This window comes from Pecten maximus, chromosome 14 (genome assembly GCF_902652985.1).
Source record: "Pecten maximus chromosome 14, xPecMax1.1, whole genome shotgun sequence".
NCBI classification, from domain to species: domain Eukaryota; kingdom Metazoa; phylum Mollusca; class Bivalvia; order Pectinida; family Pectinidae; genus Pecten; species Pecten maximus.
In genome coordinates, this window is record NC_047028.1 from 33,626,697 (window position 1) to 33,653,142 (window position 26,446).

General features: G+C 39.9%; 1 protein-coding gene across 1 annotated transcript; it reads right to left on the bottom strand.

The window, feature by feature from the left end:
* Positions 1-9,191: 9,191 nt before the first annotated feature.
* On the bottom strand, positions 9,192-24,528 carry LOC117342476. The gene is made up of 4 exons (XM_033904642.1): positions 24,420-24,528; positions 16,205-16,284; positions 12,187-12,307; positions 9,192-11,464 (listed from the first exon to the last, which is right to left on the bottom strand). The coding sequence occupies exon 4, from the start codon at positions 11,400-11,402 to the stop codon at positions 9,795-9,797; it is 1,608 nt and encodes a 535-aa protein (XP_033760533.1). The 5' UTR covers positions 11,403-11,464; positions 12,187-12,307; positions 16,205-16,284; positions 24,420-24,528; the 3' UTR covers positions 9,192-9,794.
* Positions 24,529-26,446: the final 1,918 nt, after the last annotated feature.

Genomic DNA, 26,446 nt, shown 5'->3' on the forward strand with positions numbered 1-26,446 from the left:
TATAAGCATATTTATGGAGTAGGTATATATGATTACTGATAAAAGTTGGGACAAAATTAACTCTCAAAATATATTGCTGGACTTGATGAAACTTAACACACATCTAAACACAATGGTGTTAAGGTCTACAGAAAGGTCTGAATTACCAACCAAAATCAGTTTTAAGATTTATTGAATTCCTAATGCATTTAAATCATGGATCATTAGCCGCTTTCATTGTCGTAAAACAATTGACATCCAAAGAAAAAGTGATCCGTATTCTCACTTGGATTTCTACGGAAGCGAAAAGGATCTACAGCAAGATTCACACGATAAAGATCACATTTGAGGAAAATGCATTTGTGTATTAGTTTAGCATGTAAAATGTTCAGTTTTGTTCGCCAATACTAAAGCAGATAGGCAAGGCTGGTTGTATATTTAAGGGAAGGGGTTTAAAAAAAAATATATTGAGGGTAATGACCGCACTGTCAACTACGAATGTATGAAAGTAGTGCAATAATTGTGCAAATACTTAATATGATCTATAAATATTTAATATTTTCCATCAAAATTTAATTCTAGGTTTATCTAGTTCAGCAAAATTAGAAAGAAATATCATCTAAGTTTTATCTAGATTAAATATTACCAACCAAGTTTTAAACCATAAGTTTAAAGACTCAATGTCCCCATACAGGACTTTTTAATCTCAAGACATGATTAACACTTAAATAAAGAAGCATTGCATGAAAAAAAAAATCGGCAATACGAGTTAATGAAAAATAGTAGAGGACCACGAATGGAACCTTGAGCCACCCCTGTTAAGTTCAATAAAAGGTAAATGATCCATGGATGGGGCCACATTAATGTGTTGTAGGTAACCGAAGCTAAACATCAAGCTTCGGAAGTCATTTATGAGTATTTGTTTGTTTGTTTGTTTTTGTTTAACGTCCTATTAACAGCCAGGGTCATTTAAGGACGTGCCGGGTTTTGGAGGTGGAGGAAAGCCGGAGTACCCGGAGAAAAACCACCGGCCTACGGTCAGTACCTGGCAACTGCCCCACGTAGGTTTCGAACTCGCAACCCAGAGGTGGAGGGCTAGTGTTAAAGTGTCGGGACACCTTAACCACTCGGCCACCGCGGCCCCTCATTTATGAGTAGAGGAGGACAATACAACCAAAGTAAATAAACTGTAAGACACAAATATAGTGTATATTTAAAGGGTTTTAGACACACGAGGTATTTTTTCATTTTCTAGCAGCCCAACCCCATAAATATCGACTGAGCAAGGTTTCCACCTCGCGACGCAAAGCTGTTTTTACTTATTTTAGGCCAGTAGGGGGATACTGCTGCTAAATTCAACAATCACAGATATCCTTGAAAGAAAGTGTTACAAAATGTGTTACAAAATGGCTTTAAAAACTATATACGGACTGTATACATTATCTGATTGAAACATGGACACTGTATGTGCATTGACTTATGTACATAACATCCGTGTAGTAGAAATCTGTTTGTAATGAGAAGTGCAATGACTCCGACGGCCAGTACATAGTGGAGACACACGTTGAATGTTGACATTAGATTAAGGCGATGTTTGGTAATTAATATTATAACCATGCCTTGGTCAGCTAGTTTAATCACCAATAACAATACTTAGGACATGGTCCAAAATAAGGCCCGGGGTATTGGAACCCATCGAACATTTGGGAGTAAAATTGGAGGACTATAAGTAAGCGACAGTGAGAGGGGTGGGGAGAGAGATGGAGACAGCGGCCCTGGGAAGGAATAGGTACGGACTCCAATGTACTGAGAGAAGATATTGGAACCTTTAAGAGCTGTTGTTTTGTAACAACGATGACACAATTAAATGACTTATTATTTTTATATTGCTGGCTACGATATTTCTCATGTGACAAATTTGTTGAAAAAGCATAATTTTGCTAGTTTTGTTTCAGGGTTTATAGACATCTGTCCTGCCGACGATTTGTGAGATGGGTTTGGTAAAGACTACGTAGACACCAGCGCACATTGTTACCGGCATGTGTTGTGAAAAAATCAGAGATGCTTTTCCTTCCGAATCGTACTGTGGTTTCAAGTATCCGAGGTTTATTAGTGAATGACTGCCCAGTCCATGGCTGTATTATGCCCGCTCAGAGTGCTAATGGGTCAAATACGTCACCAAATAGCATTCAACTTATGATGTTTCGTTACACCTAAATCGGGATCTGTGACGTCTGACGAGGTCACCTTTAGCAAATTTTGGAAAGGTTGATGACACTGATGGTGGATGATGTGAGTGGATGATCTTGATGTCATCTTCTGCCAAAGGTGGAGAGCTTCTGCCAAAGAATAAGTTGGACATTCCACTAGACGACGCTCAACAATAGCATCTTGGATTGTGTCATTTATGTTGATAAATGCCCATTACATACATAAAATGCGTATCTGTTCAACAATTGTGTTAAAACTTTTCAATTATGTATTAGACAAACACTAATGTAATTTATAAACAAATAAAATGAAACTCAACAGTGCACACTATATGGTTATAGGTAATACCATACTTTTTACTCCCCAAATGTAGGTGGTAACTTCACAGGTTTAACCACGACTTCCTGTCCTTTCTTTGTTTTGGGATATGCTTGTGCATACCGAAGCTCTCCACCTTTTGTCTTTGATTGTGCCCTGCAGCTGTTTTCGTTATAATGTAGGACTGCAACTCCAATTCTATAAACTAATACCTTTGTTATACATAGTATTCATTATGTTATTCACATTTTGTTCCACACAACATCGAAAACAAACTTTACCAACATGTACTAGTTGTCGAGATATCACCTTTACATTCATAGTTCTTTGGACTTACCAGAGGACGTTACCGTAACAATTTTGTTTATTTAACTTGTGATTTCTCTGAAATAAATAAAAAAAAAACAAAAAAACACCGAGTGTGCGAATAATATGAGAGAAATGAGTTGTATTTGAAATTAGGTAATATCAGCTCAGAAATGATGCCGGGGAAAATGCATTAAAATGCAAACTTGCATGAAATGTATCGTAAAGTGTAGCAGCGTGAATATAAACACACAGATATTTGAATTTTTAACTTTTATCTAAGACAATAGATGTTTAATGAATAACGGGAGTACATGTAACCAACACCCTGTACAATATTAATCTAATTTACTGGTGTAAACCAATATCTTAATGTAACGACAAACGACCATATGTCAGTCTTAATTATCTGATTTGTAAGTATTTTCAGTATCTGGAGGTGACGTAATACCTTGGAATGTTATCAATGGGATATTTCTATTTTTTATTTCTTTACATGGCTGTCAAATTTCAAAACTAGTAATATTGGTTAGTTCGTTTTTTATCATTTTTATGTGACATTTGTCAATTGAGCACAACGGTATATAAAGGCAGCAGTAAAGGAAAATTATTATATATATATATAAACCAAAAACACTCTGCTTTCTGACGTTTCCTGTATATATGCTCCCTGTGATTTCACAGTAAGAAGATTTCCATCACCTCTGTTTTGGGTCATAGACCTGATTTGTAAAGGTATGTCGGGGACAGCATCCGTGTTCAAACGGAACATTGTTGTTTTTTGGAAATCGAAAAAAAAATCACTTTTATTTTACTTCTGTGGCTATTGTTGCACCCAAAAGCTGCACATTGCAACATGATGAATTACAGCACTGTTGCAATGATTGCTAACGTGTGAATAGTGTTTTCATGTGACACACCTGGATGTCCGTAATCCTGCTGCCCCCATTGCATGATCGTAAGAGGCGACCAAACTTGGGATCTTATCTTTTCTCTTCTTTCTTAACAACTTTCTACTTCCTAATGTCTCCCTTGACAATGCCTCACTTTGGGCCTTTAGTTGAGCATTCGCCGCGGTGAGGAAGGCTTTGGGTTCTGTCCCCTGGCCGAGACATACCTGAGTCTCCTTAAAAATGATAGTTGCTACTCCTGCTTAGCGTTCGGCATATTTGGAGTGGGATGACTGGTTCGCCCGTTGTCAGTATAATGTGACCGGGTGGGGTGTGCTGCTGGCACTATTCTTCAGTGAGAAAGCACTTTAAATCGGCAAAAGTTCCGGCCTATCACAAGGCGACTCAACACGAACATATCGCAGCCTCCCAAAACACACATACACACTTACCAAACGCATGCATGTCGCACGCACGGTAAACCGTCCGTAAATGACCTTAGCTGTTAATACATGTAGGACGTTAAACAAAATAAACCAAACCAAACCAAACTACTGGTTCAAACTCTCAGAACAAGTGTGTGTAACGCATACAGCGACGTAGGGAAATGTAGATATAATCCATGTCCTTTTAAATATGTTTGTAGGAAATGTAATGTTGGACATTCACAAGTAAAATTTAATTCGTTTTGTGCCAAACAGGAATCATAACAGTAAGGTACCCAAAGAAATAACGGAAAGGGAAACACAAAGCGTAGGGGTAACGCCAATATAAACTTATGCGTTAGAAGCCTAGGATCATTCGAACTGACTTTTAGCTTCAGGGTACGTCAACTTGGTCTCCCAAAATATTACACTGGCCCTCGAGAAACAACACAAGTTATTTAAAATCTATTCGCGAAAAATTACAGGTCAATTTACGTGTTCCTCATTTGAGAATTTTGCATTGGGCTTAGTGTCACACACCGACTAAGTGTCCGTAAGTATAATACACCTGTAGTTTGAATTACGCGCGTGCATGCACGTTTGTTAATTCAGGTAACTACGGAAATGGACGACTGTGCATTATGTGATTTAGGTCAGGATGTGCGTGAGTTGTTTACGGCTAATTTCAGAATATCTTATGGAGACTGTCAGTTATTAGATCTATATATTAAAGTATTAAAGTGATTCTTAAATGTGTATGTAATGAACATGTATGTAGCGATTACTGTAGGTGTTCGCGTATTTATATGCTTCCACGGAGAGGTATGTACGTGGTTGTGGAATGCAAGGGTAAACAGTTTAGACTGTTATATTTTAATATTTAATTCTTGGTCTCCCACTGTATTATACTGGCACTCGAGAAACAACACATGTAAATGATTTTAAATCTATTCGCGAAAATAATCATACCGCTAGGAACAATATAAAGGAGATTAGTGATTAGATAGATTAAAGTGTAAAAGTTATTCTTAAATGTGTATGTATCGAACATGTATGTAGCGGTTACTGTAGGTGTTCGCGTATCTATATGTTTACAGGCTGAGGTTTGTACTATTCCTATCAGATTTATTACTTAATTTTGGTGTCCTGGGAAGGTCAGCCCTGAGATACTCTGGTCCGTAGCACATGTCACATTGATTTGATGAGACCACTTACTTCTCCAGCATACACTAATTTGATGATAACAGACCCCACCGGCTATCTATTGATATATGGAGTCCATCTGCTGGCTATACCGTTACATTAATCTAAGACGGAAAGTTTTGTAATTTTCAATCTTTAACAAAACTGCTATATTTAAATAAGTCTTATTGTATATATTGTTAAATAACAATCAGTCATAGGATGTTATTATTATGTTGTAGCTTTTCCCGTCGCGTCCGATCCAAGTGAAAGTGACCGTCAAAAGCGTGGATCATGGGTAGGAAGTCTTCCTCAGGCAACTCGAACTCGAGTTCCTCCATGAGATCAGGAGCCCTTTCGAATGTCACCTCATGAACCACTGTTCAGGTACCTCCGCGTAGGTTGATCTCAAATCCGCCAAAGGTCGTAGGTAGGTCGTAAGAATTTAACCTGCTGCCCCATTGCATGATCGTAAGAGGCGACTAAATTTGGGATCTTATCTTTTCTCTTCTTTTTAACAACTTTCTTCTTCCTAATGTCTCCCTTGACAATGCCTCACTTTTGGCCTTTAGCTGAGCGTTCGCCGCTGTGAGGAAGGCTTTGGGTTCTGTCCCCTGGCCGAGACATACTACAGTCTTTAAAAATGGTAGTTTCTGCTCCTGCTTAGCGCTCAGCATATTAGGAATGGGACAACTGGTTCGCCCGTTGTCAGTTTAATGTGACCAGATGGGGTGTGCTGCTGGGTGTCTTGGGCAGTATGCTTCAGTGAGGTAGCACTATAAATCTGCAAAAGTTCCGACCTATCACAAGGCTACTCAACACGAACATATCGCAGCCTACCAAAACACACATACACACTCACCACACGCATGCATGTCGCACCGTCCTCAAATGACCTTCGCTGTTAATAGGACGTTAAACAAAATAAACCAAACCAAACCAATCCTCCTTCGTGGACTCCGAGGGCTACTGACCCGAGCCTTCTGCCTGGAGGGGTGTATGTCGCAGACCTTCCCTCCTGTTCTGTTGATGATGAAAACCGGGTTCCTCAACTTATTCTTGGAAGCCTCTCACCCTTAGGGTTGTCCCTGGCCAAGTCTTCACTCTCAGACACCGGCATAGATCCTATGGATATTTGTATCCGTAATGTTTTGGGTCTCAGGTCCCCGTCTTCCCCCACAGTCCCTGTTCTCAGGTACCAAGGGGTGATCTTGAGCGGCAGGGGGTTACGTTCATCTCTCCCACGTACATCCTCGGTAACCACGGTGGGAATAGTAGGGTCTACTGACCGGCAGTAGTCTACCACGGGTTCAAAAACCGATGTCCCGTGAAACTGACGACAGCCTCGTCTCTTGGGTAACTCCCTTTTTGTTTACTAGCCCACTGATGAAAACAATGTTGCTGCTGCTGCAGCAGCTCTCCAGAGCTATTGGCGATTGCTTCTCCGTTTTGCAATAGCCACCTGGTCCAAGACAATACTCTCCAGTGTGGCGGATGACAACCTGTCATTTTGAAGAGATCGAGAAATAACTGCTCTGCATCCACAAGCAGCCGATCATAGGTAGCGTTCCTTACCAGCTCTAATGCACGCCTACTGACAGTTATCTGAGTGGGATTTATAATCATGTAAAGATATAAAAGATTTAAAATCATAACAGAAATATCAGACTGCCATCTCGCTACACCCTGTACATTTATAACGGTTGATATTCAATGCGTCTTATAAAGCCTCGTTAACGCATGCTCCATGGTACCACTCATCACACTGTATCATGAACTGCTCGCCCCACGGGCGTTGGCTGGTACAATGCACCATATCGTCAGTGCTGTCGCACATGGGTTTAGGAGGAACCGTGAAATCACGCAACCATTCGGGGACTTGTCGATCTCGACAGGGCTTGAGTTAATTATGATTGAGGGTCACGATCTTAGGGATATGTGCATGTGTTGGGATTAATAAGCTGTATATAAACAAATAAATCTATCTTTTTTAATCAGTTGTAACTTATTTATCATTTCATGATTGCAAGTAGTGACATCTGGTTACGTTAACTTCATCCCTTATCGTACCATCAAAATGCTTCTGTTAATGACGTCATTGCTCAGTGACCTATACAAAATTTGGTGAAGCAGTTCGAATGATGCAAAGGTGCATGTGTTTACAAATGGGTTGTTCTCCTAATCTATGTTTGAGTAGTTTTCCAAAGTTATAGAGTAGAATGTACAAAAGGGATTGGACAACGGGGAGTTACTGCATTATTTAGATGATTTTTTTACTTCTGAGGTGTAAATACCTCGAACCATTGTTCCCTGGCTTTGACAAAAAAAAAGAGAATAAAAGAGGTTTTACCTATTGTGAGTTTGGGGTCCTTCGCGCCGAAGAAAACCCCAACAAAACATAAAGAAAACGGAAGGGCCGTCTTCTGCACTACGTTAAAACAAATACAGTCCCTGTTAGGAGCATTTTGCTTTGTAGGTGCCTTATTAAGGCCACCATGGTAATGGATTTGGCGCATAATTTGAAGAACTGTGGGCATTTGGCACGTGGTTCGAATCCTAGTTTTAAGCAGATTACACTGATGACATAACGGTATTTAGTTTTTTCCCAATAGTAATTGCCGCGTACAAATGTAGGTTACCGAATTCCTGTATCTCATATACTGTCAACTCGGGCTACCGAATTCCTGTATCACATATACTGTCAACTCAGGCTACCGAATTCCTGTATCTCATATACTGTCAACTCGGGCTACCGAATTCCTGTATCACATATACTGTCAACTTACAAATGTAGGTTACCGAATTCCTGTATCTCATATACTGTCAACTCGGGCTACCGAATTCCTGTATATCATAAACCGTCAACTCGGGCTACCGAATTCCTGTATCTCATATACTGTCAACTCGGGCTACCGAATTCCTGTATCTCATATACTGTCATCTCGGACTACCGAATTCCTGTATCTCATATACTGTCAACTTACAAATGAAGGTTACCAAATTCCTGTATCTCATATACTGTCAACTTACAAATGAAGGTTACCGAATTCCTGTATCTCATATACTGTCAACTTACAAATGAAGGTTACCGAATTCCTGTATCTCATATACTGTCAACTTACAAATGTAGGTTACCGAATTCCTGTATCTCATATACTGTCATCTCGGACTACCGAATTCCTGTATCTCATATACTGTCAACTTACAAATGTAGGTTACCGAATTCCTGTATCTCATATACTGTCAGCTTACAAATGAAGGTTACCGAATTCCTGTATCTCATATACTGTCAACTTACAAATGAAGGTTACCGAATTCCTGTATCTCATATACTGTCAACTTACAAATGAAGGTTACCGAATTCCTGTATCTCATATACTGTCAACTTACAAATGAAGGTTACCGAATTCCTGTATCTCATATACTGTCAACTTACAAATGTAGGTTACCGAATTCCTGTATCTCATATACTGTCAACTCGGGCTACCGAATTCCTATATCTCATATACTGTCAACTACGGCTACCGAATTGTTGTATCTCATATACTGTCAACTCGGGCTATCACATTCCTGTATCTCATATACTGTCAACTCAGGCAACCGAATTCCTGTATCTCATATACTGTCAACTACGGCTACCGAATTGTTGTTTCTCATATACTGTCAACTCCGTCTACAGAATTCCTGTATCTCATATACTGTCAATTCAGGCTACCGAATTCCTGTATCTCATATACTGTCAACTCGGGTTACCGAATTCCTGTATCTAAAAAACTGTCAATTCAGGCTACCGAATTCCTGTATTTCATATACATCATATACTGTCAACTCTCGCTGAGTTTTCTGTACATTAACTGAAATAACATAAAATAACTAATCGTTATCGATTCAAGAAATATTTATTACATATAAACCGTAAAGACACTACACGTTACATAGAGTGGAACTGGTGATACTACTGATGACGTCACGTGACCTGTGTATGTTAACTTAAAAAAACTTTCTCTGGATCAATTAAATTCGAGCCATTTGAGGAGGTAGGGGGAGTCAGGTTATACACATAAAACATGCAGGGATGTTGATTTCAGATTTCATTACAGTAGTTGAAATGTATCACAGTGACGTGGTTACAATTCCGCTGTCTTAATATATTGATAAAATTATATTTGCAGTACATTTAACGGTAAACACATTCTACATATTGAGAAACAGTAGTTGAAATGTATCACAGGGACATGTTTATAAATTATATTAACCGTACATTTAAGGGTAAACCCATTCTTCGTTTTGAGAAACATGGACCACAGGGACATATTTACTAAATTATACGGGCAGTAAATTAACGATAAAGAACATTAATTACATGCCGTTTGTAACGTGTACAGACATGTTAAGAAATGTATAATGATATAACAATGTAAAGTTAATGTTGTTTAAGTCCACTGATATAAACTGTCTGTATCCTCACTCAAGGTTGAGTCACTCAGTCACTATAATACTTGAGGAGTTTGAGTCCCGGCTCTCCTGTATCTAACACTAAGTGTGACCACAACACATCACCCTTCTGTATACCTACTACTCCCTGTCGTCCTTTGTTTGTGTGAAGTGTTTTTATGTACTTCCCTGCTCCACTTATCAGTTCTATTGTGTTCCTTGTCCTGTCAACAATAACAATATTACCCTTACTATCATATACAACTGTACAAGGACCAAACTCGTCTGGTGTGACCGACCCCCGTACCTGTATCCCCTCCCCCCGGGCCTGTATCCCCTCCCTCCGGTAGTTGACCAGGAGCTGGAGTGTTGAGTTGTACACAATGATACGTTTATAACCCACTACTACAGCTATATTACCTGTAACACCACATCGTGATATTGACGGTACTGCCCCCTCCACAATGGCTGTATGTAACACCTGACCGTCCACTGTATACACCCCCACCTTGTGCCCCTGTCTATCATCCCATGTACCCACCACTACCCGACCCTCCCTGGTCACACACAGACTGAATGGCTCATCCTCTGTAGTGAATCTTATGACTGGTGTAGATGGTGTAGATACTTTACAGATAGTTTTATCTCTATAACAACAGAACCACAGACGACCTGTGGTGGGGTCCAGACTAATGTCCTCTATCTTACTGTTGTGTCGTATCGTCTGTATGACCTGACCTTGGTTGTCGATGAGATTTACTTTGTTGGTACAGTCACACAGCCACGCACGTCCATCAGATGTAGGACAGATCGATGAGATGGTATCCGGGTATGAGAAGTGGGACATGACGGTTGGACGGTCACGAAGTTTGTACCGGACTTCTCCAGTGGACGCTTGACCAGCATCTGTAGACTGGTTTGGTCGGACTACTGGACGTTGGTCGGAGTGACCACTAGTTGCCGATCCTACCTGGAGATGGTCAGTAGGTAGTTTTAGGTTCCCAATGGCCTGTTTTAGGTGACTTAGTCTGTCCATACCCGGAGTAAACTGTGCCATGTCTATGTTAGGTGTCGGTGGGATGTCTGGATCCATTTCCCGGATTTCTGTTACCGAGTCGTACACGAGTACACTGGTTCCTGTCTGGAGAGTCTGTTTATACTCTGATGAGAGGTCCCTCAAAGTTTTCAGTCTACTCTCCAGGTCTGTGATGTGGGTCTGTATTAGGTCCATGGCCGCCACCTCCATCTTGTCACAAAGTGCGATATAATCCTCAGTGATTTTGTCTAACTCTAACTTACATTTTGTAGTATTGTCGATGATATTTTTGCGAAGTTTATCGTACATAGGTTTACATGAACTCTTTTTTGTTCGAGATGAAATTATTTCTTGGTTTAGTTTTGGAATATTTACATTTTCTGTCTCATTGACAAAGTCCTGGAGTATTTGATTGTGTCGTGTTTTGATGTCAGATATCTCCAGAAAACTATCTATATGATGTTTGTGGAGAGTGATAGAGCACTTTGAACAGATTAACATTTTACAGTCCTGGCATAAAAAGATAACGTCATTTTGTTTGTGGACCTCACACTTAAGTTGTCCTTTTGGTCTAAAATGATACTGTGCTTTGATAATTGATTGGCCGGATTTTGAAGCCATGACTATTAGTAATTAAGCGTGACAAGATAGAGGTCGGCGACACTCTGGATCCTCTTGTGTATCTGTATAACAATGAAATGGCGGAATAAGTAACACACATCAACATTGATATAATACACAATAAGTAACACACATATATAGGATTTCTAAAAATCTCAAAACGTCAGCAGATAGTTCACACACACTTTTTTTGGACTTAACAGTAACAGTCCAGCTTTTTCGTGCTTAAATGTGTTTCAAACATCGCGAACAAGTATCCATTCATATTACATGAAGTGGTGTTTTGAAATGCATTTGTATACACATATATTGCCCAATAATCTGGCATTTTATGGCATATATGTAAATTGACCAAACCCACATCCAAAATACGGTGGATCACACCCACACATGACACAATGAATAAAATATTGTTTACTTTATAGAATATTCCAGTATGACAAGGAAAATAATTACAGGTAACTCTGCGTGTGCTGAAAATCAGAAAAGTAAACTTTTAAGCACAGAGGCAACTGAGATCAGGGAACCTCTTGTGCAGTTTTTCAGTCAAGGCAGTTTACCATAAGTGAACTAATTACCACTCCCTCCCATTAGGTGCACAGTGAGGTAGCCACAAACTACTACAGTCTTTGAAAGAACCTCTATATCTGTTCCCGGGATGATACACTCTGTAATTTATCTAACATATAAAAGTGTTGTACAAGGATAATTAGAGCAAATGGGAGCCTGAGCCAGGAAAAAAAGAGATTTAAAAAAGAACGCAAAATAAGTACTGTATACTCACCGACTAGTTCAAGTCAAGTTTATCGTAAGATATTTGATGTGCTCCGTTCTCTCAGCTCTTTGCGGAAGAATGTTGTCCTCTGAGAGAAGAATAATGTCGTCTGAGAGACAGGGAGGGCTGCCTGGGGGATACAAACGTATGTACAATTAACATATTTATTCGGCTTAAATACATCACATATGTTACTGGCACATACTGCAATTAATCAGAAAGAGCGGAGTGGACTAACACCATTGTGATGTGTGTAAAAACACCAGTGTGATGTGTGTAATAACACCAGTGTGATGTTGTGTAATAACACCAGTGCAATGCTTGTTGTAACACCAGTGTGACATGTGTAATAACAGCAGTGTGATGTGTATATTAACACCATTGTGATGCGTATAATAACAATAGTAAGATGTGTGTAATAACACCAGCGTGATATATGTGTAATAACACTGGTGTGAGGTGTGTAATAACACCAGTGTAATGTGTGTAATAACACCAGTGTGACGTGTGTAATAACACCAGTGTAATGTGTGTAAATAACACCAGTGTGATGTATGTAATAACACCAGTGTGATGTGTGTAATAACACCAATCTGATTTGTGTAATAACACCATTGTGATTTATTTAATAACATTAGTGTTAGACATGTTAGTTTCATTTATACTCATACTATCATAAACAGAATCTTACACTCGCGGTTATGTCGTATTGAATGTATCAAACTCGTAAAATTATTACATTTATTAAACTCCTTTGATATATTTTGTATCACATAGTTACTGATTTCAGATTCCCTTTTTGATAGTCACTGGGAAATGTATCAAACTAGAATACGTACGGTTCAGCAATGCTGACGTTTGATGTTTAGACTTCAAAAACAATCGCAACGAGGCAAAATATTCAACCTCGATATTGACTGGGCTAACAAAATTGAAAATACTAGTGGAATATTAATATGTTAGTTTTTTCATTTCAATGTAAAAACCTCCCCATTCAAGAGCCAAGGCTGCAATTAGAAACCCACTTTATCTTTGACCTTTGTACCCAAATGACCTTGACCTTTAATGCAGTGAGAAGCTGCAATAGCTCAGTCCGTACGAGTGTCTTGGTTTGTGTTTCTTTGGAAGCTGAGAAACAATACAGTCTGTGTTGGCGTCATTTAGCAAGACACTCTACCCTAAATGCGACAAAACTGTGTATGTTGTTCAATGAGGTAGCCACCAGCTACTACAGCCTCAAAATGACCCTGGCTGCTGACGGAGTTAATAACCCAACACAGAAACTTTAATCCAGTGTGACTTAAAATATTTGATTATTTGACTTAACCTTTAATTCAAACTAAGTTTGCTTCAGAAGTCCATAGCAAAATGTTTATACGTGGAAATATACAAAACATGTCCTTTGCATTTGATCATGACCTTTGGTTAGTTGACCCGATCTTAAAATCTGTTCAAAATATTCTCATAGTGTCATACACTTACACACATGTTCAATAGTGAAGACACAATTTGACCTTGATTTTGACCTAGTACCCATGACCTTTGGTCAGATGAAAGGTCAGATGACTCAATGTTAAATTCCAACCGCATTGTTTTATATAGTATATAAAAAGTTAAGCAGTGAAAATATCCAGACTTTGACTAAACTTGATCTTTACGCCAGTCACCTTGACCTTTGATCACATGTCCCTTTATTTAATTCTAACCAACATTGCTTCCTAGTATCACAACATAATATTCCTCAGTGAAAAGCTACAGAATTTGACCTTGTCCTTTGACCCAATGACCTTGACGTTTGGTAAGTTGATTCCTTATTTGATTGTGAACAGTTTTGTTTCATCAAGTCATCATTAAAAAAAATGAAGAAAAATGCAAAAAAAAAAAAAAAAAAACCCCCAAAAAACAAAAAAATAAGAGGCCAATGGGGTCTGTATTGCTCACCTGGTTGGATTAGACCAAATGTCAAAATAATGTTCATTTTCAATTAATTTTATTTGTAAATCTCAAACAATGCTATATATGGTTATATTGTGGGAATTCGAACTGCTTTAAAGATTAATGAAGTCCAGACTCTCTAAGGTCTGAAAGACCTCAAGAATTGTTTTTAAAACATGCATTCATCACTTTATGACAAGTAGCGATTTAAAGGAATTACCTCTATTTCCCCTATTGGGCCCCGCTCCTTTGGCCCCTTTATGGTCAGAGTCACCATTTATGCAAAATCTGTTGCCCTTCCCCCAAGGATGTTTCTGACCAAATTGTGTTCAAATCCATTCATTACTTTATGACTAGTAGCGATTTAAAGGAATTACCTCTGTTTCCCCTATTGGGCCCACACCTTTGGCCCCTTTAAGTCAGAGCCCCCATTTATGCAAAATCTGTTCCACTTCCCCCAAGGATGTTTCTGACCAAATTGTGTTCAAATCCATTCATGACTTTAGGACAAGTAGCGATTTAAAGGAATTACCTCTATTTCCCCTAATTTGCCCTGCCCCTTTGGCCCCTTTATGGTCAGAGTCACCATTTATGCAAAATCTGTTCCACTTCCATCATCGATATTTCTGACTAAACTGGGTTCAAATCCATTCATAACTTTATGACTAGTAGCGATTTAAAGGAATTACCTCTATTTCCCCTATTGGGCCCCGCCTCTTTGGCCCTTCGGGGGTCAGAGTCACCATTTATGCAAAATCTGTTTCCCTTCCCCAAAGGATGTTTCTGACCACATCGGGTTCAAATCCATTCATAACTTTATGACAAGTAACGATTTAAAGGAATGGCCTTTATTTACCTTATTGGGCCCCGCCCCTTTGGCCCCTCGGGGGATAGAGTCACCATTTATGCAAAATCTGTTTCCCTTCCCCCAAGGATGTTTCTCACTAAATTGGGTTCAAATCCATTTATAACTTTATGATAAGTAGCGATTTAAAGGAATTACCTCTATTTCCCCTATTGGGCCCCGCCCCTTTGGCCCCTCGGGAGTCAGAGTCACCATTTATGCAAAATCTGTTTCCCTTTCCCCTAGGATGTTTCTGGTCAAATTTGGTCCAAATCCAATAAAAACTTTTTGACTAGTATTGATTTAAAGGAATGACCTTTATTTCCCCTATTGGGCCCCGCCCCTTTGGCCCCTTTATGGTCAGAGTCACCATTTATGCAAAATCTGTTCCACTTCCATCATCGATGTTTCTGACCAAATTTGGTCAAAATTCAATAAGAACTTTGTGACTCGTAGCGATTTGAAGCAAATGTTGACGGACGGCCATGACAAAAGCTCACCGGACCTTCGGTAATAAAAATTAAAAAAAACCTTGATTTGACTTTGACTCTTTATATCAGTGTGTGTATTTTTGTGAATTGAACACTTTGACTAAGTTGCATGTACATAAATCTAAACAAACAGGAACAAAATTTGTAGACAGATGAACGGAGGGACAGACAGACGGACGGAGTGATTACCGAAGGACATTCGTACAACAAAAAAAGTTCTTTGTGAGTGTAAAATTGTAACTTCATGATCTCTAAACATATTTCCTTCACAGCATTCTTGATTTCAGATTTTATAAAGAGCAGTTTTCTTTGCACAATCTACACGCCTAGGATACAGGTTTGTTACAAGGATTGGAGAGGGGTTAATAACTAAGATTTTTTTTCTCTTCAACGGTTACTCTGAAGTACTTGTATGCCTATTTTCTCCGCTAAGGGGCGCTAATTAACCTCTACGACAAATAGATCTATGGTGTATGTGACGAGTTGGACAATTTTTTCAAGGTTCTACGTTCTAACAATACAGGGATTTAATGTCCGTTCATTTATTTTCAAATGAGTTCGTGGGTGATCTGTTTAAATTAAGAGCAGATATAAAAGTGTATCGGGACAATGACACTTTATACATTTTTGTTCATATCTATCATTGTTTTATAAACAACTGACTAATAGATGTGGATACGGTCGGACCAATAGCCATAAGGTTCGAAGTAAATTAAAAATTCAGAGGACACTTAGTTCTTCACAATTTTGTACTCACCGGTTAGTCCAATATGATTGTCTCCTCACGACGAAACTGATGCAGTAGTTTCAAGCTCAGGTCAACACTAAGCGTGCTCACTGTGAAGAAGAATACAATTTGATTGATGTGAGGCTAAATTCAATCAATACAACATATTTAACAGGGTTTGTTTGGAAAAAGAAAAGGCAAATATGTACCTACAGACGTGTATCGTGCTAGTTTAACTGTTAAATAGGTACTGTATGGACGTGTATTGTGGTACACTTTAAGTGTTAAATATGCACTGTACATACGTATACATACGCATATCGTGGTACACTTTAACACAATGTACGGACATGTATCGTGATACACTTTTACCGTTAAATATGTACGGTATGGACGTGCATTGTGGTACACTTTAACTGTTAAATAGGTAATGTACGGACGTGTATCGTGGTACACAATGTACGGACATGTATGGTAGTACATACTGTGCGGACGTGTATCGTGGTAAACACTGTACAGACATGTTTCGTGGTACACAATGCACGGACATGTATGGTGATACACACTGTACGGGCGTGTATCGTGGTGCACAATGTCCGAACGTGTATAGTGGTACACAATGTGCGGACATGTATCGTGGTCACGCTATCCGGACATATATCGTGATACACACTGCACGGACGTGTATCGTGGAAAACACTGTACGAATGTGTATCATGGTACACAATGTACGGACGTGTATCATGGTTAACACTATACGGACGTGTATCGTGGTACACACGGTACGGACGTGTTTCATGGTACACACTTTAAGGCCGTGTATCGTGGTACACACTATCCGGACATGTATCGTGATACACTTTTACCGTTAAATATGTACGGTATGGACGTGCATTGTGGTACACTTTAACTGTTAAATAGGTAATGTACGGACGTGTATAGTGGAACACTTTACCTGTTAAATATGTACTGTACGGACGTGTATCGTTATACACTTTAACTGTTAGATATGCACCGCACGGACGTGTATCGTGGTACACTTAAACTGTTAAATATGTATTGTACGGACGTGTATTGAGGTACATTGTAACTATAAAATATGCACCGTTGGGACGTGTATCTTGGTACACACTGCACAGACGTTTATCCTGGTACACACTGTACGAACGTCTATCGTGGTACACAATGTACGGACGGGTATCGTAATTCACACTGTACGGACGTGTATCGTGGTACACACTGTACTGACGTGTATTGTGGTTCACACTGTACGGAGGTGTATCGTGGTTCACACTGTACGGACGTGCATCGTCGTACACATTGTATGGACATGTATCGTGGTACACAATGTCTGGACGTGTATCGTGGTACACACTGACCGGACATGTATTATGGTACATACTCTACGGACGTGTATCGTGGTACACACTGTACGGACGTGTATCGTGGTTCACACTGTACGGACGTGTATCGTGGTGCACAATGTCCGAACATGTATCGTGGTACACAATGTACGGACATGTATCGTGGTACACACTGTACGGACGTGTACCGTGGAAAACACTATCGGGCGTGTATCGTGGTACACAATGTATGGACGTGTATCCTAGTACACACTGTACGGACGTGTATCGTGGTACACAATGTTCGGACATGTATGGTGGTACATACTGTTTGGACGTGTATCGTGGTACACACTGTACGGACTTGTATCGTGGTACACACTGTACGGACGTGTATCGGGGTTCACATTGTACGGACGTGTATCCTGGTTCATACTGTACGGGCGTGTATCGTGGTGCACAATGTCCGAACGTGTATCGTGGTACACAATGTACGGACATGTATCGTGGTACACACTGTGCGGACGTGTATCCTGGTTCACACTGTACGGTTGTGTATCGTATAAAACACTGTACGGACGTGAATCGTGGTACACACTGTACTGACGTGTATTCTGGTTCACACTGTACGGAGGTGTATCGTGGTACACACTGGACGGACATGTATCGTGGTACACACTGTACGGACATGTATCGTGGAAAACACTGTACGGACGTGTATCGTGGTACACACTTTACGGACGTGTATCGTGGTACACAATGTGCAGACATGTATGGTGGTACACACTGTACGGACGTGTATCGTGGTTCACACTCAACGGACGTGTATCGTGGTTCACACTGTACGGTCGTGTATCGTGGAAAACACTGTACGGACGTGTATCGTGGTACATATTCCACGGACGTGTATCGTGGTACGCAATGTCTGGACGTGTATCGTGGTACACACTGTACGGGCGTGTATCGTGGTACACAATGTTCGCTCATGTATGGTGGTACATACTGTGCGGACGTGTATCGTGGTACACATTGTAAGGACTTGCATCGTGGTACACACTGTAAGGACGTGTTTCGTGGTACACACTGTACGGACTTGTATCGTGGTACACAATGTACGGACGTGTATCTTGGTACACACTATGGACGTGTATCGTGGTTAACAGTGTACGGACATGTATCGTGGTACACAATGTACGGACGTGTATCGTGGTACACACTACGGACGTGTATCATGGTTAACAGTGTAAGACCGTGTATCGTAGTACACACTATCCGGACATTATCGTTTTACACACTGTGCGGACATGCATCGTGGTACATACTGTATGGAGTGTATCGTGGTACACACTATCAGGACATGTATCGTGGTAAACAATGTACAAATATGTGTCGTCGTACGGACGGGTATCGTGGTACACAATGTTCGGACGTGTATCGTGGTCACATTGTAGGAACGTGTATCGTGGTACACAGTGTACGGACATGTATGGTGGTACAAAATGTCCGGACGTGTATCGTGGTCACACTGTACGGTCGTATGTCGTGGTACACACTGTACCGACATGTATCGTGATACACAATGTGCAGACGTGTATCGTTGTACACACTGTTCGGACATGTATTGTGGTACACTTTAACTGCTAAATATGTACTGTATGGATATGTATCGTTGTACACACTGTACCGACATGTATCGTGGTACAGAATGTCCGGACGTGTATCTTGGTACACACTGTACGGAAGTGTATCTTGGTTCACACTTTACAGACGTGTATCTTGGTTCACACTGTACAGACGTGTATCTTGGTTCACACTGTACAGACGTGTATCGTGGTATACACAGTATGGACGTGTTTCGTGGTAAACACTGTTCGGACGTTTGTTGTTTTATACACTGTACGGACGTGTTTCGTTGTACATACTGTACGGACGTGTTTCGTTGTACACAATTTACAAATGTGTATCGTGATACACACTGTATGGACCTGTATTATGGTTCACACTGTACAGACGTGTATCGTGGTATACACAGTATGGACGTGTTTCGTGGTAAACACTGTTCGGACGTTTGTTGTTTTATACACTGTACGGACGTGTTTCGTTGTACACACTGTACGGACGTGTTTCGCTGTACACACTTTACCAATGTGTATCGTGATACACACTGTATGGACCTGTATTATGGTTCACACTGGACGGACGTGTATGGTGGTTCACACTGTACGAACGTGTATCGTGGAACACACTGTATGGACGTGTGTCATTGTTGACACTGTACGGACGTGTATCGTGGTACACAGTGTACGGAGGTGTAACTTTGTACATACTGTACGGATGTGTTTAATTGTACACACTGTACAGACATGTATTTTGGTACACACTGTATGGACGTGTATTTTGGTACACACTGTACGGACGTGTATCGCGGTACACCCTGTACGAACGTGTATCGTGGTACACACTGTACGGATGTGTTTTCGTGGTACACTCTGTACAGACATGTATCGTGGTACACACTCTACGGTTGTGTATTATAGAACACACTGTATGGACGTTTATCGTGGTCACACTGTACGGTCTTGTGTCGTGGTACACATTGTACCGACATGTATCGTGGTACACAATGTCCGGACGTGTATCGTGGTACACACTGTACAGAAGTGTTTCTTGGTTCACACTGTACAGACGTGTATCTTGTTCACACTCTACAGACGTGTATCGTGGTATACACAGTATCGATGTGTTTCGTGGTAAACACTGTACGGACGTGTTTCGTTGTACATACTGTGCGGACGTGTATCGTAGTACACACTTTACAAATGTGTATCGTGATACACACTGTACGGACGTGTATGGTGGTTCACACTTCGGACGGGTATCGTGGAACATACTGTATGGACGTGTGTCATTGTTGACACTGTACGGACGTGTATCATGGTACACACTGTACGGACATGTATCGTGGTACACACTGTGCGGACGTGTATCGTAGTACACTGTGTACGGACTTGTATCGTTGTACACACTGTACGGATGTGTTTCATGGTACACACTGTACAGACGTGTATTTTGGTACACACTGTACGGACGTGTATCGTGGTTGCACTCTCCGTACATATATCTTGATGCACACTGAACGGACATATATCGTGGTACACACTGCACGGACGTGTATCGTTGTTCACACTGTACGGACGTGTATCGTGGTCACACTATCCTGACATATATCGTAATACACACTGTACGGACGTGTATCGTGGTTCACACTGTACGGACATGTATCGTGGTACACAATGTACAGACGTGTATCGTGGTACACAATGTACGGACGTGTATCGTGGTACACATTGCAAGGCCGTGTATCGTAGTACACACTATCCGGACATGTATTGTTCTACACACTGTGCGGACATGCATCGTGGTACACACTGTACGGAGTGTATCGTGACGTGGTTCAAACTATCCGGACATGTATCATGGTAAACGATGTACAAACATGTATCGTGGTTCACAATGTCCGGACGTGTATCGTGGTCACACTGTACAAACGTGTATCGTAGTACATACTGTGCGGACTTGTATTTTGGTACACACTGTTCGGACGTTAGTTGTTTTATACACTGTACGGACGTGTTTCGTTGTACACACTGTACGGAAGTGTTTCGTTGTACACACTTTACAAATGTTTATCGTGATACACACTGTATGGACCTGTATTATGGTTCACACTGTACGGACGTGTATGGTGGTTCACCCAACGGACGTGTATCGTGGAACACAGTGTACGGACGTGTATCGTGGTACACTGTGTACGGACGTGTATCGTTGTACACACTGTACGGATGTGTTTCATGGTACACATTGTACAGACGTGTATTTTGGTACACAGTGTACGGACATGTATCGTGGTACACACTCTACGGACGTGTATCGTGGTACACTGTGTACGGACGTGTATCGTTGTACACACTGTGCGGATGTGTTTCATGGTACACATAGTACAGACGTGTATTTTGGTACACACTGTACGGACGTGTATCTTGGTACACCCTGTACGAACGTGTATCCTGTTACACACTGTACGGATGTGTATCGTTGTACACCCTGTACGAACGTGTATCGTGGTACACACTGTACGGATGTGCTTTCGTGGTACACGCTGTAAAGGCGTGTATCGTGGTACACACTGTCGGACGTGTATCGTGGTACACCCTGTACGAACGTGTATCGTGGTACACACTACGGATGTGCTTTCGTGGTACACGCTGTGAAGGCGTGTATCGTGGTACACACTGTACAGACGTGAATCATGGTACACAATTTACGAACGTGCATCGTGGTACACACTGTACAGACGTGTGTCGTTGTACACAGTTATTGGTACACTTTAACTGTTAAATATGTACTGTACCGATGTGTATCGTGATACACCTTTATTCTTAATATTGATTGTACGGAGGTGTATCCTAGTACACTTAAAACGAATGACAATTATGTACTATACGGACAGGTATCATGTTACAATTTCACTTTAGATATTAACTGTACCAATGCGTTTTGTATTACACTTTTACTGTTAAATATGTACTGTATGGATGTGTATCGTTGTACACTTTAATTGTTAAATATGTACTGTATGGACGTGTATCGTGGTACACTTTAATTGTTAAATATGTACTGTACGGACGTGTATCGTGATACAATTTAACTTTTAAATAATGCTATATATGCAGATGTGGCCATGAGGTTGGGATCTCAATAGTTTCAAACATAAAATCCGGATATTCCAGACTCCCTAAAGGTGTTCAAAGACTAGTTCTGAGCGATATTATCGATAAACCGGTTTATTATGATACGAGTTAGTCGGTACAATATACCGGTACACGTAATTCAAAACCGGTTTTCTGGTTTCACTTTCACTTTCCTATTACTTTTGTTTATGATCAGTCAGACGCTTTAATAGTACGTAAAATTGCAAGCCTCGATTTGCATTGGATGGCCCTCACTTTGAATCAATGCAAGCATGGCGCATGTGAAGTACGTCAAAAAAAAAAAAGAATACTAAGAACATAGCTAATTTAAGTTAACATATTTGACATGTTATTTTCACTTATTTAAACCTATTTTGCCTCAGTAAGGTTAGTATTTAAGAAGTAAATATGTCGCTGAAAAATATCGCGGTATATCGATAATATCATAAATATTATGATATATCGAGATGCGGTTTTCTGTTAACGATACCCAGCACTACCAAAGACCCAAAGGATTCTTTTTACAACATGATTGTTCTTAAATAATCCAAGTCCCTAGGGTGGGGGAAGAATACGCGGCCTATATCTACATCATGATTGTAATTATCTTTAAACTTTTGATGCCCCTTGTGTCCCTTTGGGTCAGCACATTCAGTCTTAAATTCTCATCAGTGGTTATGAAGCATAAGCTGTTTGAATAAATTGTTGACGGACGACGTACGGACGAAGGACGCCGCGGTCCTTCGGGCCAGGTCAGGTAAAAATGTACATATTATAGCGAAAATCGCAGGTAAAAATCATACAGCATGAAAGCATGCATCTTAAATTCCGTTTGAAATTGGATTTCGTAGTATAGGGAATTAGGGTACAATATACTGTTGTCTACGTTTGTATTACGCGTAATGACCCAGAACTACCTGACAGGGTACATATACTGTTGTCTACGTGTGTACATAACACGTAAGGACAAAGAACTACCTGATAGGGCACAATATACTATTGTGTACAGTATATGTGTATCATCTGTAACGACCCTGAACTCCATGACCGGGAACTACATATATACTGTTGTCTACATCCTTACTTTACGGAAGGACTAAGAACAACACACTCAATCTTGTTGTTTATATTGTGTTCTTGTTTAGCCAATCATCTAATCAACACTTGTAATTATACAAGAACCTTTCAAGATTGAATTTAAATTAAATTTGAGTTGGATTTGAATTTGTAAAGTACAGAGACTCGGCACATATTCCAACAAACGGTCCACTTACATACATCAATCAACATACTGTGTTTCATTTACCTATGTTGTGAATAAACTAGCACGCGACAATTTATTTATCTGGATTCGATTTTGTTCAGTTTTACAAAGGTTGCATCAAATTAGAACACTTCGGACAACCTTATACTTTACCACAACTGTAATCCTCTCTTTCGGGCCGTTTTTGATAGGATTTCTGATCGTCTGTCCCTGTCGGCCATCATGTTGACTAGCAGACGACAGTAAAGAAAGAGTTATGCCCCTTTGACCAGTAGGTGCTACCTAAATTTATACCTGCCATAAAAGTTCCGGTCTCAAACATGAAAGTGTATTATGTTTGTGAATGTTGATATCCAAGTCACTCTTAATTTGGCATTTGATTATACTTTAAAATCATGCTAGGTACCCGGTATTGTCCTTCGCATCTCTGAATGTGTAAACTTGGCATAATTCAAACTTTTTAAAAAATCTATTTCTCGGTCTCGTGAAGTAAAATGACAATGAGAGTCGTTCTCCTATTTTTAGACTGTGGTTTAACTGTAATGGATTTTAACGAAAGCGAAGAGACAAATAACCGAACAATTTAGGAAACAATTCACTTCTGATTGATTTGTAATTAGAACTTTTCGATACGCTTGTGTATCTTTTATTATTGTATTATGACAATTTGGGATTCGAAAACTCCAAACTAGTAGAGAAAATGCATTTTTAAAAAGTAACATGTACAACGCAATCTATATTCTTTTCAATCGGCCCTTCATACATATAGTTAGTTTGAAATAATTATCATAACTTATTTATATTTGTATGATTTCAATTATAATACATATACATTGTACCTATCGACCTCATTATACAGGTGAACAAAATGCTGAGCAAAATCTTACCTGTGTTGTCAGACGCTAAGTAAATGTCTTGGTAGGTTAACCTGCGGCGTAATTTGTGGTGAATGTCTCAGCTAGCGTCTTGTCTGGTGGAATGCCCCGTCTGTTGTGCAGTGCATACGTATACCTGTTACCTTATCTACCTGGTCACGTGAATGACTCATATCTCTTCCCGTTATTTGATTGGATAATACTTATCAAACTGTCTTCAAAGGCTACTAACGCGTCGATATATGTTCAAGGTTTTTTCTTTACCAAAATGCAATACAGCATGGGTAGATAGGTAGGGTAGGCTATACAATTACATTATACACAATCCATACTCATGTACAATATACAAGATGGCGGAGGATCATTCCTTTTTTTACTGACCCACAAGTGCTTTTTCTTTAGCAGTTGCATGAAATGAATATACAGTATATCAATGAAAACGTCACCAACATGTTTCTGTAGAAATAACATTACCGTCACCCACATGTTGTTTCTGTAGAAATAACATTACCTTCACCAACATGTTGTTTTGTAGTAATAACATTACCGTCACCAACATGTTGTTTGTAGAAGTAGCATTATCGTTACCAACATGTTGTTTCTCTAGAAATAACATTACCGTCACCCACATGTTGTTTCTATAGAAATAACTTTGGTTTATTTGGTTTGGTTTATTTTGTTTAACTTCCTATTAACAGCCAGGGTCATTTAAGGACATGCCGGGCTTTGGAGGTGGGGGAAAGCCGGAGTACCCGGAGAAAAACCACCGGACTACAGTCAGTACCTGGCAACTGCCCCACGTAGGTTTCGAACTCGCAAACCAGAGGTTGAGGGCTAGTGATAAGTGTCGGGATTCCTTAACCACTCGGCCATCGCGGCCCCCTTATAGAAATAACATTACCCTCATCATCATGTTGGTTTGTAGAAATAACATTACCCTCATCATCATGTTGGTTTGTAGAAATAACATTACCGTCACCAACATGTTGATTCTGTAGAAATAACATTATCGTCACCAACATGTTGATTCTGTAGAAATAACATTACCGTCACCAACATGTTGTTTCTGTAGAAACAGGTTTTGCTGGTGAGGTACCGTATTGGGTAAAACGAAACTGAATTCCGTTGTAATGTAACCCTTAAAATGTATACTGTACCCGTCATGGACCCCAAGTTACATTGCAATTTTACCATCCAAGGCCATACTACCTGTATTTCACCTCTACATTACCCTCTATTAGCAAATCAAACCATTTTGGTTTATTATGTAGTGTTGGTGGGCCTTTGTGAACAGAGTGTGTTTCATTTTCAAAATTCCTTTTCCAGTTTTAAAAATATTAAAGTATTAATATTTCATTAATGTCATGACTTATATCTAAAACATTAATTAATATTCACTTAAACCTTTGAATGGTCACCTAAGAATTAACCACATACCAAAAATAGACTATAGCCTTATATATACAAGGATTATCTTAATAAAAACAATACACAATATACGTAACAATGCGTACTAACTTGTCTCTTTGTCAAGACTGACTGTGTGAGTGAAAATACTATTTACGTCTATGTGACGAAATGATATTCTCGCTCGACGATAGAAAATTTTGTTTATCGACAAAGCGTGCATGTTATACTACATATGCCGCCGTCCCGCTTATACATGTAAACAGTATACATAATAATGCACACGAGTGTCGGTGCAGAGTTTCAAGACAGACTGGTCCCTTTGTCAAGTTCTGACTGACTGTATCTATACAAATTGCGTTGAATAGACTACTGATCGGGTGACATTTACCTGTCCCGCTTATATGTGTACCTTTGTACCTTTAATATTACCTTGGCTAGATAAATGAGAACTAATTTTATATAAATGTATAAATGTTGTGTCTGGCTCAAAACTGACATGCTATGTGGGACTGAATTGGGGGGTTGAGGGGATTGAAGATCCTTTTTCATCGGTTGGAATAAAATCATTTGATCCATACAAGTATATAGTCCAAATGAGCATTGTTTAAATATATTATAATATTGGTATT

What these genes read in the sequence shown, in the direction of transcription:
- LOC117342476 (XM_033904642.1), bottom strand. Translation starts at nt 11,402, where the DNA reads ATGGCTTCAAAATCCGGCCAATCAATTATCAAAGCACAGTATCATTTT.